Source organism: Microtus oregoni, unplaced genomic scaffold (assembly GCF_018167655.1).
Source record: "Microtus oregoni isolate MIOR12 unplaced genomic scaffold, Mior012 000046F_ref0000063, whole genome shotgun sequence".
NCBI lineage: Eukaryota > Metazoa > Chordata > Mammalia > Rodentia > Cricetidae > Microtus > Microtus oregoni.
Genome location: NW_024543220.1, coordinates 14,801,841 through 14,817,687, shown reverse-complemented (window position 1 = coordinate 14,817,687; position 15,847 = coordinate 14,801,841). Strand labels below are relative to the sequence as shown.

At 43.5% G+C, this 15,847-nt stretch overlaps 1 protein-coding gene across 4 annotated transcripts in view; it reads right to left on the bottom strand.

Annotated features, from left to right (window-relative positions):
* Cmtr1 (cap methyltransferase 1) overlaps positions 1-15,847 on the bottom strand; it is a 95,817-nt gene that overhangs the window by 37,505 nt on the left and 42,465 nt on the right. The window contains exon 2 of one of the 4 annotated variants that reach the window (XM_041634350.1): positions 14,276-14,410. The exons of the other annotated variants lie outside the window; for them this stretch is intronic. Within the exon in view, the coding sequence (XP_041490284.1) occupies positions 14,276-14,405 (130 nt within the window). The 5' untranslated portion in view covers positions 14,406-14,410. The remainder of the gene's footprint in view (positions 1-14,275; positions 14,411-15,847) is intronic. 4 annotated transcript variants of the gene reach the window in all.

Here is a 15,847-nt window from a genome sequence, read left to right as displayed (position 1 = left end):
AATGTAAGATGTTATTTTTTCTGCTACTGTTCAGTATTTAACAACTATTTCTTTTTAAAAAATTATCTTTTCATTTGTATCACATCTGTTTGTGTAAGTTACTGGGGAGTAGATCTGAGTGGAGATCAGAGAACAACCTGAAGGAGTTGGTTTTTTCCTTCTACCAAGTGGGTTCTGGAGACTGAATTCAAGTCCTCAGACTCAGTAGCAAGCACCTTTCCCTGTTGAGCTGTCTTTCCAGCCCAAATTTCTTTTTTTTTTTTGTTTTTGTTTCTTTTAAAACATTTATTTATTTATTTATTTATTTATTTATTTATTATGTATACAATATTCTGCCTGTATGTCTGAAGGCCAGAAGAGGGCACCAGACCTCATTACAGATGGTTGTGAGCCACCATGTGGTCGCCGGGAACCGAACTCAGAACCTTGGGAAGAGCAGGCAACGCTCCCAACCACTGAGCCATCTCTCCAGCCCCCTCCAGCCCAAATTTCTAAATACTGATTGCTTAACCTCCTAGTTAGTTCTCTTTGCATTTACAGTCCTTTATACTTGCAGGTAAGAGAGGAGGTCTTCACTGAAGCTGGCTAGAGGAAGAGAAAAAGAGGAAAGAGAAAGTGGGAAGTTGTGGAATATTTAACTATGTAAAGATGCTACTTTTATTTATGTGCGGAATATTTACTTGTGTAAAGAAGTGTTATATTTGTTTCTGCTGCCTTTGTTAACGATGTTACATTTGTTTCTGCTGCCTTTGTTAACAATGAAAAGATGTGTTACACTTACTTGTGCTGTATTTGTTTAATTATGTAAAGATGTGTTGCATTTGTTTCACCTTGCCTGCCTAAGGCACCTGATTGGTCTAATAAAAAGCACACTTTTAATCTCAGCACACAAGAGGCAGAAGAAGGAGGATCTCTGTGAGTTCGAGACCAGCCTGGTCTACAAGAGCTAGCTCCAGGACAGGCTCCAAAGCTACAGAGAAACCCTGTCTCAAAAAACCAAAGAGAGAGAGAGAGAGAGAGAGAGAGAGAGAGAGAGAGAGAGGAGAAAAGAAGGAGAGAACAAGGGAGAATGAGAGGGACACACCTGGGACCAGAAGCCAGGCAGCCACCAGACACACATGAGAAGCAGTGAAACAAGACACACAGAAGGAAGGAAAGGTAAAAAGCCCTGAGGCAAAGTGTGAATAAAGAGAAATTGGTTAAATTATAAGAGCTAGCAAGAAACGAGCCTAAAGCCGAGCATTCATAACTAATAATAAGTATCTAGTCATGAATTGGGAGCTGATTGGTAGCCCACTGCAGGGAAGGGGAGAGACAGGAAAAGGGAGAAAAGAAAAAGAGGAAAGGAAGGCTAGGGATGAAAACAAAAACTCCAGCAGGACCACCAACTGAGCAGACAGTAAAAGAGAGAGTAAATTCTACAGGAGGGGCTGAAGCCTGAGCAGGCCAAGTCATCCTCTCCACTGTACACCAACCTTGTCAAAGGACTCCATATAAGACCTAACTCAGCAGCAGTCTGGATGGGCTACCTGTCCCTTCATCAGGTTGGGATGCTTTTCAGTCTGGGCATTCAATTTACTGTTCTGTGCTTTATGAATCTATTGACTTTGAAGGCTACTTCTTCCAAAGTAATTTTATTCAGGACGTGTTCTACTGTGATAAACACCATAACCAAAAACAACTTAGGGGGAAAAGGTTTATTTCATCTTAAAGCTTACTGTTCTTCACAGAAGTCATGGCAAGAACTGAATGAAGCAGAGACCAGGGAAGAGAGCTACTTGCTAACTTTCTCTCCACGGATTGCTCAGCCTGCTTTCTTATACAACCAAAGGCCACCTGCCCAGGAGTGCCCCATCAGTAGGTCTGACCCTCTTCATCAATCATTTATGAAGACAGTGCCCTACAGGTGAATGTGACGGAGCATTTCCTCAGTTGAGAGGCCTTCTTTCCATATGACCCTAGCTTACATCAAGCTGACGAAAACCTAGCTAGCACAACTGACTACGTGTCAACTTGACACACAAACACATCACTATTCAACTATAATCTTTCTTTTCTCATTTGTCCCTAAAATCTCATGTTAATTTTAGTATCACAATATAAAACATAACTTTAAAAGTCTCATAATTTAAGCCGGGCGGTGGTGGCGCACGCCTTTAATCCCAGCACTCGGGAGGCAGAGGCAGGCGGATCTCTGTGAGTTCGAGGCCAGCCTGGTCTACAAGAGCTAGTTCCAGGACAGGAACCAAAAGCTACGGAGAAACCCTGTCTCGAAAAATCAAAAAAAAAAAAAAAGTCTCATAATTAAAAAAAAAATTCTTACACTTTAAAAGTTCAGTCTCTTAAAAATACCCAAGTCTCGTGTCCATTTGGTATCACTGGGAAGCCTACTCTTTTCTGATGGGAAATGGGGGAGAAAAAGGGAGATGGACTGGGAGGAGTGTAACTGTAGGCTCCTGTAAAATCAAAATAAACTATGTACTTTTTATTCCAAGTGGGAAGAACCAAGGCCCAATCACAAGCAAAACCAAAATTCAACAATGTAAAAAAGTTCAGCTTGGGGCTCAGAGGTTAAGAGCCCTGGCTGCTCTTTCAGAGGTCCTGAGTTCAATTCCCAGCAACCACATGGAGGCTCACAGCCATCTACAAAGAGATCTAGAGCCTTCTTCTGGCGTGCAGGCACACATGGAGGCAGAATGTTGTATCCTTAAAAGAAAAAGTTCAGCTTGATGTCTGGGACTCACTGACAATCCTCTAGGTTCCACAGGGCCTATGCAGCTCTGTTTGTCCAGCGTGTTTCACAGGCTCAGGGCCGCTGCACTCCACAGCTGCTGCTGTCCTCAGTGGTCACTCACATTTACTGCTGTCTCCAATGGCCTCTCCTGGCCTCTCGAAAGTGCCAAGCTGCTTTCTGTGACCCTATATGCCCTTAAAACTAGTACTAAGTGAGATAACCTCACACATTATCAAAGCCAGAATGAGCTGTAGCCTCAGTCGCCTCTTGACCATAGCTTCTACGTGCTAACCCCTGAAGAAAAAACTCCCAGAAGTCTTCACATCAGCGATGCTGGTCCTTTGTTAGTCCTAACTGATTTCCCAGCTCCAGCTAATCAGCAGTAACTGTCCCAAGTAAAGCAAAAGTTTCACCTTAGTGGTGTTGACCGCTTCTTAATCAGTCCCACCTAACCAGCATTCCAGATTCTTGATATGAATTTACATGAATAACCAATGACTTCATAGTCTTTAAGGGCTCTCAGAGTTTCCTCTGAAACCAGGCCTCCATCATCTGCACTACTCTGAGCATTATTTTCCAAGTTCTCACAACCGCTCAGTAAGCTTTCAACACTCAACCGCTTTTCCAGTCCAAATTTCCAAATTCCTTCTACAATCTTCCCCCAAAACACCATGGTCAGTTCAATTACAGCAATATCCCATGAACATGGTATCAAGCTCTGCCTTAGGGTTTCTAACTGTGAGGAAACACCATGACCAAAAGCAACTTAGGGAGAATAGGTTTATGTCATCTCAGAGCTTACTGCCTTTCATGAAGGGAAGGAGTCAGGGCAGGAACCAGAGCAGAGACCACCAAAGAGCATGAAAGAAGAGCCAAGACTTAAAGCCGACTTACTGACTTGCTCAGCTTGTTTTTTTATATAATCCAAGATGACCTGCCAGGACAGCAAAGCCCACAGTGGCCTGGGCCCTACCACATCAATCATTAATCAAGAAAATGAAACACAGGCTTGCCTACAGGCCAATGTGATGGAGGCATTTTTTCAACTGAGGTTCCTTCTTTTCAGATGGCTCTAGCTTGTGTTAAACTGAGTAGAGAAGGCAGCCAGCACAAGAGGTTTCTGAGACAAATCCACCTGAAAATGAAAACACTCTCAAAAGTTTGGGCAAGAATTTCTATACATTTCCACTAAAAATGGTACAAACAGCAGTAAACTAAGAGGAATGCAGAACAGGAAATAAAGACGGTGATGTCCAATCTGATCCCAAGGCTTAAGAAGTTGGGCAATCCCAGCACTCAGGAGAAAGCAGGTGATCTCTGTGTTCAAGGTGAGCCTGGTCTACAGAGCAAGTTCCAGGACAGTCAGAGCCACACAGAGAAACCTTGTTATGGGGGGGGGGGGGGGGAACAACAATAAAGAGGTCAGACAGTGAGCCACCCATAATGATGCTCACCTTTGATCCCAAGGTTTAAGAAGTTGGGCAATCCCAGCACTCAAGAGGCAGAGGCACACGGATCTCTGAGTTCAAGGTCAGCTTGGTCTACATACAGTTTTCCAGGACAGCCGGAGATACACAGTAAGACAGTCTCAAACACTAAATAAAACAAGTTGGACAGTGCTCAGCAGCGCACACGTCTTAGTAGTAACTTGTTACCTAAGGTCATGGGGAGAGCAGGGACAGGAGGATTCCTGGAGTTTATTAGTCAACTAGCAGCTATTCTAACTGAATCAATGAGCACTCTAGGTTCAGTGAGAGATTCAGTCTCAAAACAAGGAGGAAAGTAACCAAGGAAGAAATCACCCAGTCTAGCTTTCTGGCATGCGCACACACACACCAAGAGTTTCTTGCAAGGATCCAAGAACTAAGAACACTTGCTGTATGTGTTGAAACAGATCACCAAGACTGTCAAAAAAATAATAGAAGGTGGAGTTGAGGCCCATTCCACAAGAGGAATTCACATCTGGTGCTGTAAACCCAATCAAATTCCACAGCTGCGGAGGTCACAAGCCCTAGTGGAGAAGCTGCGGCTGGTCTACTAACAAAACAAGATGGCTTCTGAGTAACTGTTTATGCCCATAGAGCAACACTGCTGTCAGCTTCGGGCAGACGAGCTTCTCTCTGCAGTGAGTAGTGGTAATGGCAGAGGCCCAGAACTGGTCAAAGTGAAAATAAGTGACTCTTTAGCCACGGGGCTAGAGAGATGGCCCAGTAGTTAAGAGAATACACTGCTCTTCCAGAGAACCAGAATTAGGTTCCCAGCACCCACAAAGAGCAGCCCACGATTTCCTGTAACTCTAAGAGACCCAACACCTCCTTCTAGATTCAGAAGGAACCTGCACTCACATGCACATACCCACACAGAGAATCATTTTTTAATCTTTTAAAATAATTTAAATGTCCAACTAAAAATAGGAAAGCTCCGTCATTCTTCCAAGGTTCAGAGCATATCCTGAAAGAAGGGCGGAAAGGATGTGGAGTCAGGAGGGGAGAGGTGTGGAGCTCTCACTTCAGGCTGAGACGGTTGCTGTACTCCTGAACTACAGCAGTGATTTCCTGCACAAGACGGGGTCCATCAGCATCTGTCATAGGAGGTGGGTTGTTCATGGGCCCCTCCCTGAGGATGTATACACAGCCAATGGTTGATGGGGGAGGGAGAGACACTTCTTTAGTGGTGTGGCCACTGGTAAGGTGCCCACAACTCCTGTAAAGAAACCCTCACCCATAAGCATGAAATCAATTCTAAGGAGACACACTGGGGGTGTCTTCTGTTTTTGTCACTGAGTCTCTCCATAAAAGTAGAAGGGGGCTGGCTAGTCGGGATCAGGCAAAGAGGGAAGAGAGTCATGGGGGTGAATGTGTGAATATGATCAAAATGCATTATATACATGTATGAAACTACCATAACAAAATTTATTATAAATACATGCTTTAAAAAAAGATAAGCACTTTTAAAGGGCACTGGAGAGAGGGCTCAGTGGTTAAGAACTCTTGCAGCTCTTGAAGCAGATCCAGACACCCACATGGCAGCTTACCCATCTCTAATTCCAGTTTCAGGAGATTTGGCACCCTCTTCTGACCACCATGTGCACCAGGCACAGATACGGTATATATACATATATGTAGGCAAAACTCATATACATAAAAACTTTTGTTTTTTTCGGTTTTTTGAGACAGAGTTTCTCTGTAGGTTTGTAGCCTATCCTGGAACTAGCTCTTGTAGACCAGACTAGCCTTAAACTCACAGAGATCCACCTGCCTCTGCCTCCCAAGTGCTGGGATTAAAGGCGTGCGCCACCACTGCCCGGCAAATCAAATCTTTTTAAAATTTAAATAATAATAACCACTGGGGTATATAACTCTATGTAGAATGCTTAGCCAGCATACATGATGTCTACTCGGGTAGAAAATATAATTATGCATTTTAATTTCTTGTACTTGCATTGTAATTGAGATTTGAAAGCGAAGATACATAAAAACAATGAAACCGATGACCCTGAAAGTGCCGATGCACACACACAGGGACTGGGGCCTGGAAACAGAATGGAAAATGACAGTGTGGGACAAACCTGATCTAGTTTTCTACCACAAAGAGCAGAATGAAACAGCTCGGGTTTTGTTTCAAGATTTCTATCTTTAAATCATGTGTATGGGGGCTGGAGAGATGGCTCAGCGATTAAGAGCATTGCCTGCTCTTCCAAAGGTCCTGAGTTCAATTTCTGGCAACCACATGGTGGCTCACAACCATCTGTAATGAGGTCTGGTGCCCTCTTCTGGCCTGCAGGCATACACGCAGAAAGAATATTGTATACATAATAAATAAATATTTAAATCATGTGTATGTGAGTGCATATGCACATGTGAGGACAGGTGTGCGCGCGCATGTGCACATGTGATGACAGGTGTGCGCGCATATGCACATGTGAGGACAGGTGTGCGCGCATGTGCACATGTGAGGACAGGTGTGGGTGCATGTGCACATGTGAGGACAGGTGTGTGTGTGCATGTGCACATGTGAGGACAGGTGTGTGTGTGCATGTGCACATGTGAGGACAGGTGTGTGTGCATGTGCACATGTGAGAACAGGTGTGCGCGCGCACGTGCACATGTGAGGACAGGTGTATGAGTGTATATGCACATGTGAGGACAGACAGGTGCTCTCAGAGTCCAGAAGAGGCGTCAGATTCCAAGGAGCAACAAGCATAGGCCTTTGTGAGCCATCTGACAGGTATAGGGCACTCAACAATCTCTGCAGTCCTTTTCTTACACTTTTTTTTTTTTGAGACAGGGTTTCTCTGTAGGTTTGTAGCCTATCATGGAACAAGCTCTTGTAGACCAAACTGGCCTTGAACTCACAGAGATCCACCTGCCTCTGCCTCCCGAGTGCTGGGATTAAAGACTTGCGCCACCACCACCCAGCTAAATTAAATTACTTGTTGTGTGGTGATGGTTTTAGTGGGGGTTGTATGGTGGCATGCTGGTGGGAATGCAAGCTGGTACAGCCCCTTTGGATGTCAGTGTGACAATTGCTCAGAAATTAGGAAACAACCTTCCTCAAGACCCTATAATACCACTTTTTGGGTATATATCCAAAGGATGCTCAATTGTGCCACAAGGACATGTGCTCAACTATGTTCATAGTAGCTTTGTTTGTCATAGCCAGAACCTGGAGACAACCTAAATGCCCCTCAACTCAAGAATGGATAAAGAAAATGTGGTACATTTACACAATGGAGTACTACACAGCAGAAAAAAATAACGACAGCTTGAATTTCACAGGAAAATGGATGGAGCTAGAAAATATTTTGAGTGAGGTAACCCAGATACAGAAAGACAATTATCACATGTATTCACTCATAGGTGGTTTTTAAACATAAAGCAAAGAAAGCCAGCCTACGAACCACATGTATATAAAATAATAATAAAGATTAAACTTTTATTTTTTGGTTTTTCAAGACAGAGTTTCTCTGTGTAACAGCTCTAGTTGTTCTGAAACTTGCTTTGTAGACCAGGCTGGGGCCTCGAACTCACTGAGATCCGCCTGCCTCTGACTCTAATGATTAAAGCGTGCACCACACCACCTAGCCTAATAAAGATCAAAAAGATAAAAAGTAGTTAAAAAAAAAAACCCAAATGCTAGAAATGAAAACTAAGAGCTGGTGACAAAGCAGCAAGTGGCAACTTGGAGGGGAAGGGTTCCACTTTCAAAAGGACCCTCAAGGGCTGGAGAGATGGCTCAGAGGTTAAGAGCATTGCCTGCTCTTCCAAAGGTCCTGAGTTCAGTTCCCAGAGAGCTTAGACAACAACGAGGACACGAACAGAGACTTACATAGATCTACATGGGAAGTAGAAAGTAGAAAAAGACAAGATCTCATGAGTAAATTGGAAGCACAGGGAACTTGGGAAAGGGTTGAAGGGGAGGGGAGAGGCATTGAGGGGAGCAGAGAAAAATGAAGAGCTCAAAAAATCTCAATTAAAAAAAGAAAAAGAAAAAAGTTGGGCAGTGATGGCAAATGCCTCTAATTACAGCACTTGGGAAGCAGAGGCAGGCAGATCTCTGTGAGTTTGAGGCCAGCCTGGTCTACAATGTGAGTTCTAGGAAAGCCAGGGCTGTTACACAGAGAAACCTTGTCTTGAAAAAGAACACAAAACAAAACAAACAAAAAACAACAACAAAAGGTCCATTGCTTATCTAGGTCAGACAACTCCTTTGGTTCAGAACCTGTTCTTGATAGGCCCAATACTAAGTAAAATAGGACACTTTCCATGAAAAAAATAACTGTCAGAGAACTTTGAAATTTAACAGATAAATGTGCATTTTTAAAGAATAAAACATTCTGGAAAAAAAAAAACAGCATTCGAAATATACTCAAAATGGTGTTTTCTAAACCAGAAGGAATTTTAGTTTAAGAGCATGAAATCTGTCCCTTCCTATTAAGATGGCTGCCCAATTTTCTTAATAAGTATCTTACTTATATCCATCAATGCAGCACACGTCACAGTGGCAGAGAGTGCTACTCAAAAGGAACGGACAGAACATTAACAATAAGTAACCATGGAAACGGAGAGGTGAGGCGGTATTTATTTTCTGTTTTGTACTTTGCTGCGAAAACTGGGGGCGGGAGGGACACACACCACGCCGCTATAAAGAATCACCATTCCAAGCTCCGAGAAGAGATTGGTTTCTTTCCAGAGAAACCGGCAGCAGCTCTGAGAGGCAAGGCCTCCTGATGGCTCAAGACGCTTCCCAGGCTGCAATCTGTCATCTCCCATGTGGAGAAGAGAGAGCTCTGCAGCAGAGCCCACACACTAGGGAATGGTGCTCCAAAGTGCAGATTCTTTCTAAGGTGCCTCCATTCCTTTAACCAGAACTGCTCAGTAGTAAAAGGCGGGGCAGAGAATGTGCCCCGATGGCTCTTCTGGGAAATCTGTTGATTCAGGCTTAGTTAGAAGCTGCAGTGCTGTAGCAGTCTCGTTCCTTTTACTAGCCTTGTAGACATGCACAGGCCTACCCTGGAGCCAGGAGGATCCTTCAGGATCCAGTAATGAGAGTGGTGTGGCACACATCCCACAGCCAGATGTTCAGGTTCTCACCACCTTTAGAACAGTAAGACGAGTATGCCAAGGTTAAAAATGAAAGTGATAACCCAAGAGAAGCAGCTCCAACCAATCCTAGCCAAGGTGAGAAGCACACAGATACGGAATAAAATAAGAATTTTAATGAGCACCATATCCTACCTAACAAGTGCTAGGGAATACACTCATTCTTGCTTAAAGATACCATTTCTCCTTCATGCCAAACAAACAGTAACTCATTAGAGCAATTTAAACAGACACTGATAAAGAGAGTTTTTGATTTAAGGCCATGAATCTGGACTGACAGGAAAGCAATCGTGTTTCAGGGCAAAAGCCTATTGAGGGAAGAATTAAACCTGGTGGAGGGAAGGCTGCTTCTAATGTGCTGCTGGTTGGTTTGCCACTTCCAAACCAACCAGCTACAAGAGGATCCTGAGCCCACACATATGCACACTGCAAAAAAAAAAAAAAAAAAAAAGACATTTTCCTGGGATCTAGACCAATTTTCCTGTTAGAAGCAGCTAAAAAGAACAAGATGCTGCCAAGTACCTCTCTTACTGCAAGAAGGTTATCTGACTGAGCTTCTAAGAGTTTATTTACACTTGAAAATGCTTTCAAACTCCTCTAGAACACCTGGAAGAGACTGATGCCAAGATGCCCATGATAATATCCCTTTCTTCTTTTCCTCGGCTAAATGTCAAGCTGTTGAGTTGGCAATGATCTACCTGAAAAAAATGTCAAACAAACTGATTAAGTAGATCTGCTAATGAATCATCACATTGATCCAGCAAAGGAAAAAAACACTAGGTCCAGACAGGAATAGTCAGTACTATTTTTCCATTTTCTGATTGTCCCCAAAGGGGATTTCTCAAATCTAGCTGAACTGTTTGTGAGTAGATGGAAACATCCCTGCTGTAACTCAACAGCCTGAAGAGGAGAGCCTCACATGCAACTCAGGAAACAGCAAGCTTGGCAGAGCACTGTCCCGGAGACACCTAAGAGGAGCTGATACAGAACATAGTCCGAAAGACAGAGGAGAGGAGGGATGGGCAAAGGAAAGACGCCAGGAGTTTCATATTCTTAGAAAGATGACACCATGACCTTTTCTCAGTCCTCTCTAGAAACTATGGACTAAGTAGTTTGCTCCATTGCCAGGCATGCAAGAGAGCAGGAACCACGGAAGTCAGGCTGATCTTGTCCTGTCACTGTGTCACTGGGAGGCTGCTCTCCTTACAGTAAACTAACCTGGAAATATGTAGCTATGTTGGTTTGCCTCTGCCTTTTGCCTTATTTTCTACAACTGAAAAAACAACCAACTGGTCTACTGTCAGACACACATGAAGCTGGCCAGTACCAATCTCCACTCTCTACACACGGCAGCAATAGTCAGTCCTGAGTCATGAAGCTACTTCCAGAAAAGGTTAAAGCTATTTTGTAGAATTAAGGGCATATGCCAGGCCAGTAATTGTTATATGATTTTTTTTAACTCTTTTGGGTTCCCTTTGGCAGGGGGCCTGCCACCCAGTTCCCAAATAAATCTCACATGAAGGCTTATTCACATGAATGCCTGGCCTTGTTTCTTGCTAGCTTGGTTTTTTTTTTTTTTTTTTTTTTTGGTTTTTCGAGACAGGGTTTCTCTGTAGCTTTGGAGCTTGTCCTAGAACTAGCTCTTTTTCTAAAAAAATATTTATTTATTTATTATGTATACAACATTCTGCCTCGATGTATGCCCGCATGCCAGAGCAGGGCGCCAGATCTCAGTACAGATGGTTGTGAACCACCATGTGGTTGCTGGGAATTGAACTCAGGACCTCTGGAAGAGCAGCCAGTACTCTTAACCTCTGAGCCATCTCTCCAACCCCCTAGAACTAGCTCTTGTAGTCCAGGCTGGCCTCGAACTCACAGAGATCTGCCCACCTCTGCCTCTTGAGTGCTGGGATTAAAGGTATGCGTCATCACCGCTTGGCTTGCTAGCTTTTCTTAAATTAACCCATCTACCTTTTCCCTCTGGTATTCTGTATACCTTACTTTCTTTCTTACTCAGTGGCTGCCTGGGAGACTGGGTGGCTGGCCCCTGATGTCCTCCTCGTTCTCTCTCCCACCAGATTTCTCCTTCTATATTTATTCTCTCTGCCTGCCAGCCCAGCCTATCCTTGCTATTGGCCGTTCATCTCTTTATTAGACCATCAGGTGTGGTAGACAAGCACAGTAACACAGCTTCACAGAGTTAAACAAATACTATGTAAATAAAGTCATACACCTGAGAATAATATTCCCCAACAGGTAATCTCACAAATACATTTTTAAAAGTTTAAAATGTCTGGGCTGGAGAGATGGTTAAGACACTCTTTTAGGTCCTGAGTTCAATTCCCAGAAACCACATGGTGGCTCACAACCATCTATAATAAGATCTGGTGCCCTCTTCTGGGGTGCAGGCATACATGCAGGCAAAAAACTGTATACATAAAAAATCTTTAAAAAAAAAAAAAGTTGGGCTGGAGAGATGGCTCAGAGGTTAAGAGCATTGCCTGCTCTTCCAAAGGTCCTGAGTTCAGTTCCCGGCGGCCACATGGTGGCTCACAACCATCCGTAATGCCCTCTTCTGGCCATACACACAGACAGAATATTGTATACATAATAAATAAATAAATTTAAAAAAAAAAGTTTAAAATGTCAATCACAGGCCAGACAGTGGTAGCACAGGCCATTTATCCAGCACTCGGGGGGAGCAGAGGTAGGCAAATCTCTGTGAGTTAGAGGTCAGCCTGGCTACAGAGCAAATTCCAGGACAGGCTCCAACAGATTTCCATAGAGAGAAACCCCATCTCAAAAAAACAAAAAACCCAAAACTGTCAATCAGACTAGTTTCCTCAACGTTATATACTCACCGTCCTCACCAGGGAGCTGTCCTCTCACTTTTCCAAAGACATCCAAAGATCCACTGAGCACTAGACACTTACGACCCAAGCATACGCTCCCTTGTCCCTCGTAGACCTCTTCATACCCAAGGGGACCTATAGATGTTCTTGTTTCTTTCCATTTACTGACCCTGATCACATATAGACTTTCTCTTCTATCCTGAAATCACTCAAGACTTTTTTGTTTTGTTTTTCATAACAGGGTTTCTATATAGCCCTGGCTGTCCTGGAACTCGCTCTGCAGATCAGGCTGCCCTCACAATCAGAGATCCATTTGCCTCTGCCTGTTACCACTGCCCGCTCGGCTACCCCTTACGCCTTTTTACAATTGTTTTGTGGACAGGTCCCACAACATTGCTCAGGCTGGTCTCAATCTCTTCACCTCAAATGATCTTTCTGGTGTCAACACCCCAGACAGACAGGAACCAGGCATATGTGACCATGTGCAACGCTACTGAGTTTTTGAAGGCAGCCCTACCTGTATGCAAGGTCATGAGAGTCTCTGACCAGACTATATCACACCTGTGCCAAAGATACATTAGTCTCAGAGCTGGAGAAGTGGCTCAGCGGTTAAGAGCACTGACAGCTCTTCAAGAGGAACTGGGTTCAATTCCTGGCACCCATATGGCAGCTCACAACTATAACTCCAGTTCCAATGGATCAGACACCTTCACACTAATGCATATAAAATAATAGATATAAAAAAGGGAAAAAAGATACATTAGGCTCACCACCTATCAAGTTTTTCTCTGGGCAGTTTTACTGGTACAGCGAATATGTAACTGTCCTTCTGTGAGCCTACACTAGTAAATAAACCAACATCCACAAAGGAAGCATCACACCCTTTTAGTCACCAATCTGTTACAAAGTTTCATTCCAGTTTACCAGTGATTACACAAAGCAAGCAAAAAGCAAGCCTGCTAGTGTACTGGGTTGGATATAGTGTGTTCCTTCAAAATTCCTGTCACATACAAACTGAGAAGGAATTTTATTTGGAAATGGGGTTTTTGCAGATATAATCATGTTAAAATAAAGTGACTCTAAAGTGGCATAAGTCCTAACCCAACGCCTGCCATCCTCCTAGTAGGGAAATGTAGACACAGACACAGGAAGCAGAGGCAGAAACTGGAGACACAACTACCACTAGAGCCATATGCTACCAAGGACTGCCAGTGAGCCACCAGACATTACAGAAGTAAGGAGGGGAAGTGTTTCCCAAGAGCCTTCATAGGGAGCATGCAGCCCTAGTGAGAATCTGGTTGAGACTGCTACTCTCCAGAAGTGAGAGGACGAAGTTCTGTTGTAAGCAGTGCAGTACTCAGAAATGAATGGAAGCATAGTACCACACTCATTTAATCCCAGCACTTAGAGGCAGAAACAGGAGGATCTCTGTGAGTTTAAGGCCAGTCTTGTCTACATAATGAGTTCCAGGACAATCAGAAAATTATCTCAAAAAATAACAATAAGTAAATGAAAGAGGAAAAACGAAAAATAAATGAATAGAGCTGTCTAATAGAGGACGTCTAATTGCCTGACTATGAAATGAATTCAGGCACTGTGCATGTTCACAATGTTAACCTGCAGGCAAAGCAAAGTTTCTTTATGCTGAATATAAACAGCAATCAGAGTGTTGCTCCACCACAGCTGGGCATTTCTAATTCCAGTTGCAGGAACTGAGAAGACTGTATGCAAGGACCAGAGTCAGACAGGCAGCTGCACCCCACATCTATGCCCCAAAATTATTTATATTAAAACCACGGCACTCAAAGTTACCACTTCTTCTACCTGACTTAAGGCAGTGAGGATGTCACCTGTTGAAGGACCAGTAACAGAATTAAGGCACTTCTGGACAAGACCATACATCCCTTTTTTAAATTTAAAACAAGTTTCCCTACTCTTAGTAGGAGAATAATAGCAGAATGGAAGTCTATTTCTGTCAAATTTCTAATTTTGCCCAAGAGGCAGTAAACTATAGTCCACTCAATTCAAGCACTAAGGCTTCAAACCACCAGATGGCCAGTGGCCTCAGATCACATAGACCAGCGTACCTTTTGCTGCATGATTGACAGAGGAGAGAGGTTCATCATCAGATGTAGAGCTAAGGTGCCGGGCAAATTCTCCAATTCGCTTCTGTTTCTTGAGGGGGGCAGTACATTCTGGATCAGTTCTCCTCTTCATTGTTACTACAACCACAAATCCCATCAGTCAGCTCTTGGGTTGGAACTACAGGGAATTAAGTAAGGATCCCCAAGTGTCAACAGCCATCAGCTAGGTGCATATCTTAGGGCCTCTTCCTCCAGGTAAGGTCTAGGAAAGGATAGCCAACCTCTGGATTTCAGGAACATTGGTCATTTTTACCAGGAAACAAGGTGATCTCAGACTTGAAAACCCAGGGGCCACTGGTGTCAGATACCAAAAAGTTAGATGAATTCAACAAGGGAGGAAAAAAGGCCTTTGAGTACTTGTTACTCTGTTCTTTTAAGGCAATAGTGGCTATTCATGCCAGTGTGCACTGGAAACAAACTACAGAACCTACTAAATAACAGCCACCAGTATTTGCAAGACCCACCATACAATGATTTTTTTCAATCATTTTTGCCAGAAAAACTAAGATATTAGAAAATGTGACAAAAATGCTGGAATTTAGTTTATTTCATGTCTGGAATATGAAAGTGCTAGTGTCAGGCATGGATGCATCAGCTGGTTAGACCACTAGTGGGAAAACCCTGGGACAACAGGTAGCTAGCTGTCAGAGTCCTGGGATACAAAGACACTAACTTTTTCCTTTTTAAAAATTTTAATATTTTGACATTAATTTTAAGACTAGGACTACATCTCCCATGATAAAAAGCGGAGTGCTGGGTGTGGCTAGTGTATGCCTGTGTCTCAACACTCAAACTCAGAGTTTGAGTCTGAGAGAACTTGCAGCAAAACACCAAGGACGTGAGGATGTAGCTCACAGAGAGAGCCCTGCCCTGCGTGTGCAAGGCTGTGGATTTCAGTCCAGCAATGCAAGGGTGAAAATAAAAGAACATGAAGCTGCAAGCAGTCAGTGCCATGATGGCCATGAGCAGGTGTAAGTGAGAAGAAAGCACAAAGTTTAAAATAAAAACAAACTGCTGAGGAGCTGGAGGCGTGGCTCAACAGGTCCGAGTGTGTACAGGTCCTGAATTCAGTTCCCCACCCTCACTCTGGACAGCTCACAAAAGCTAGTCAGTAACTCTAGCTCCAGGGAAGCAGACTCCTCTGACCTCTTCAGGCAACCACACACGCTCGCACACGCCCACAACTTAAAATAGTAAAAATTTTTTACAAAAATGGATGGAATGAAATGATCACGAGATCCTCAGGAGTGTATCCACAAACGGGGCTCAGAGAGGAGAAAAAGACAAAGTCAGAGGTAAATTGACATCTTGGGGGAAAGGCGTCTGCGGCGTGTCGTCAGACACATGGTGGTTTGAAGAGCGAATTTTCACTGTGAACTGACTACTCAGTAAAACCATACAAAAGTCAGACCCAGTCTAACTTATTTCAAAACATTTGCTGGGGGACATAAAAAAAAAAAAAGGAATGGGTTTCTAGCAACAGCAGCCGAAACAAGAAAGTCATGAAACTGGAGG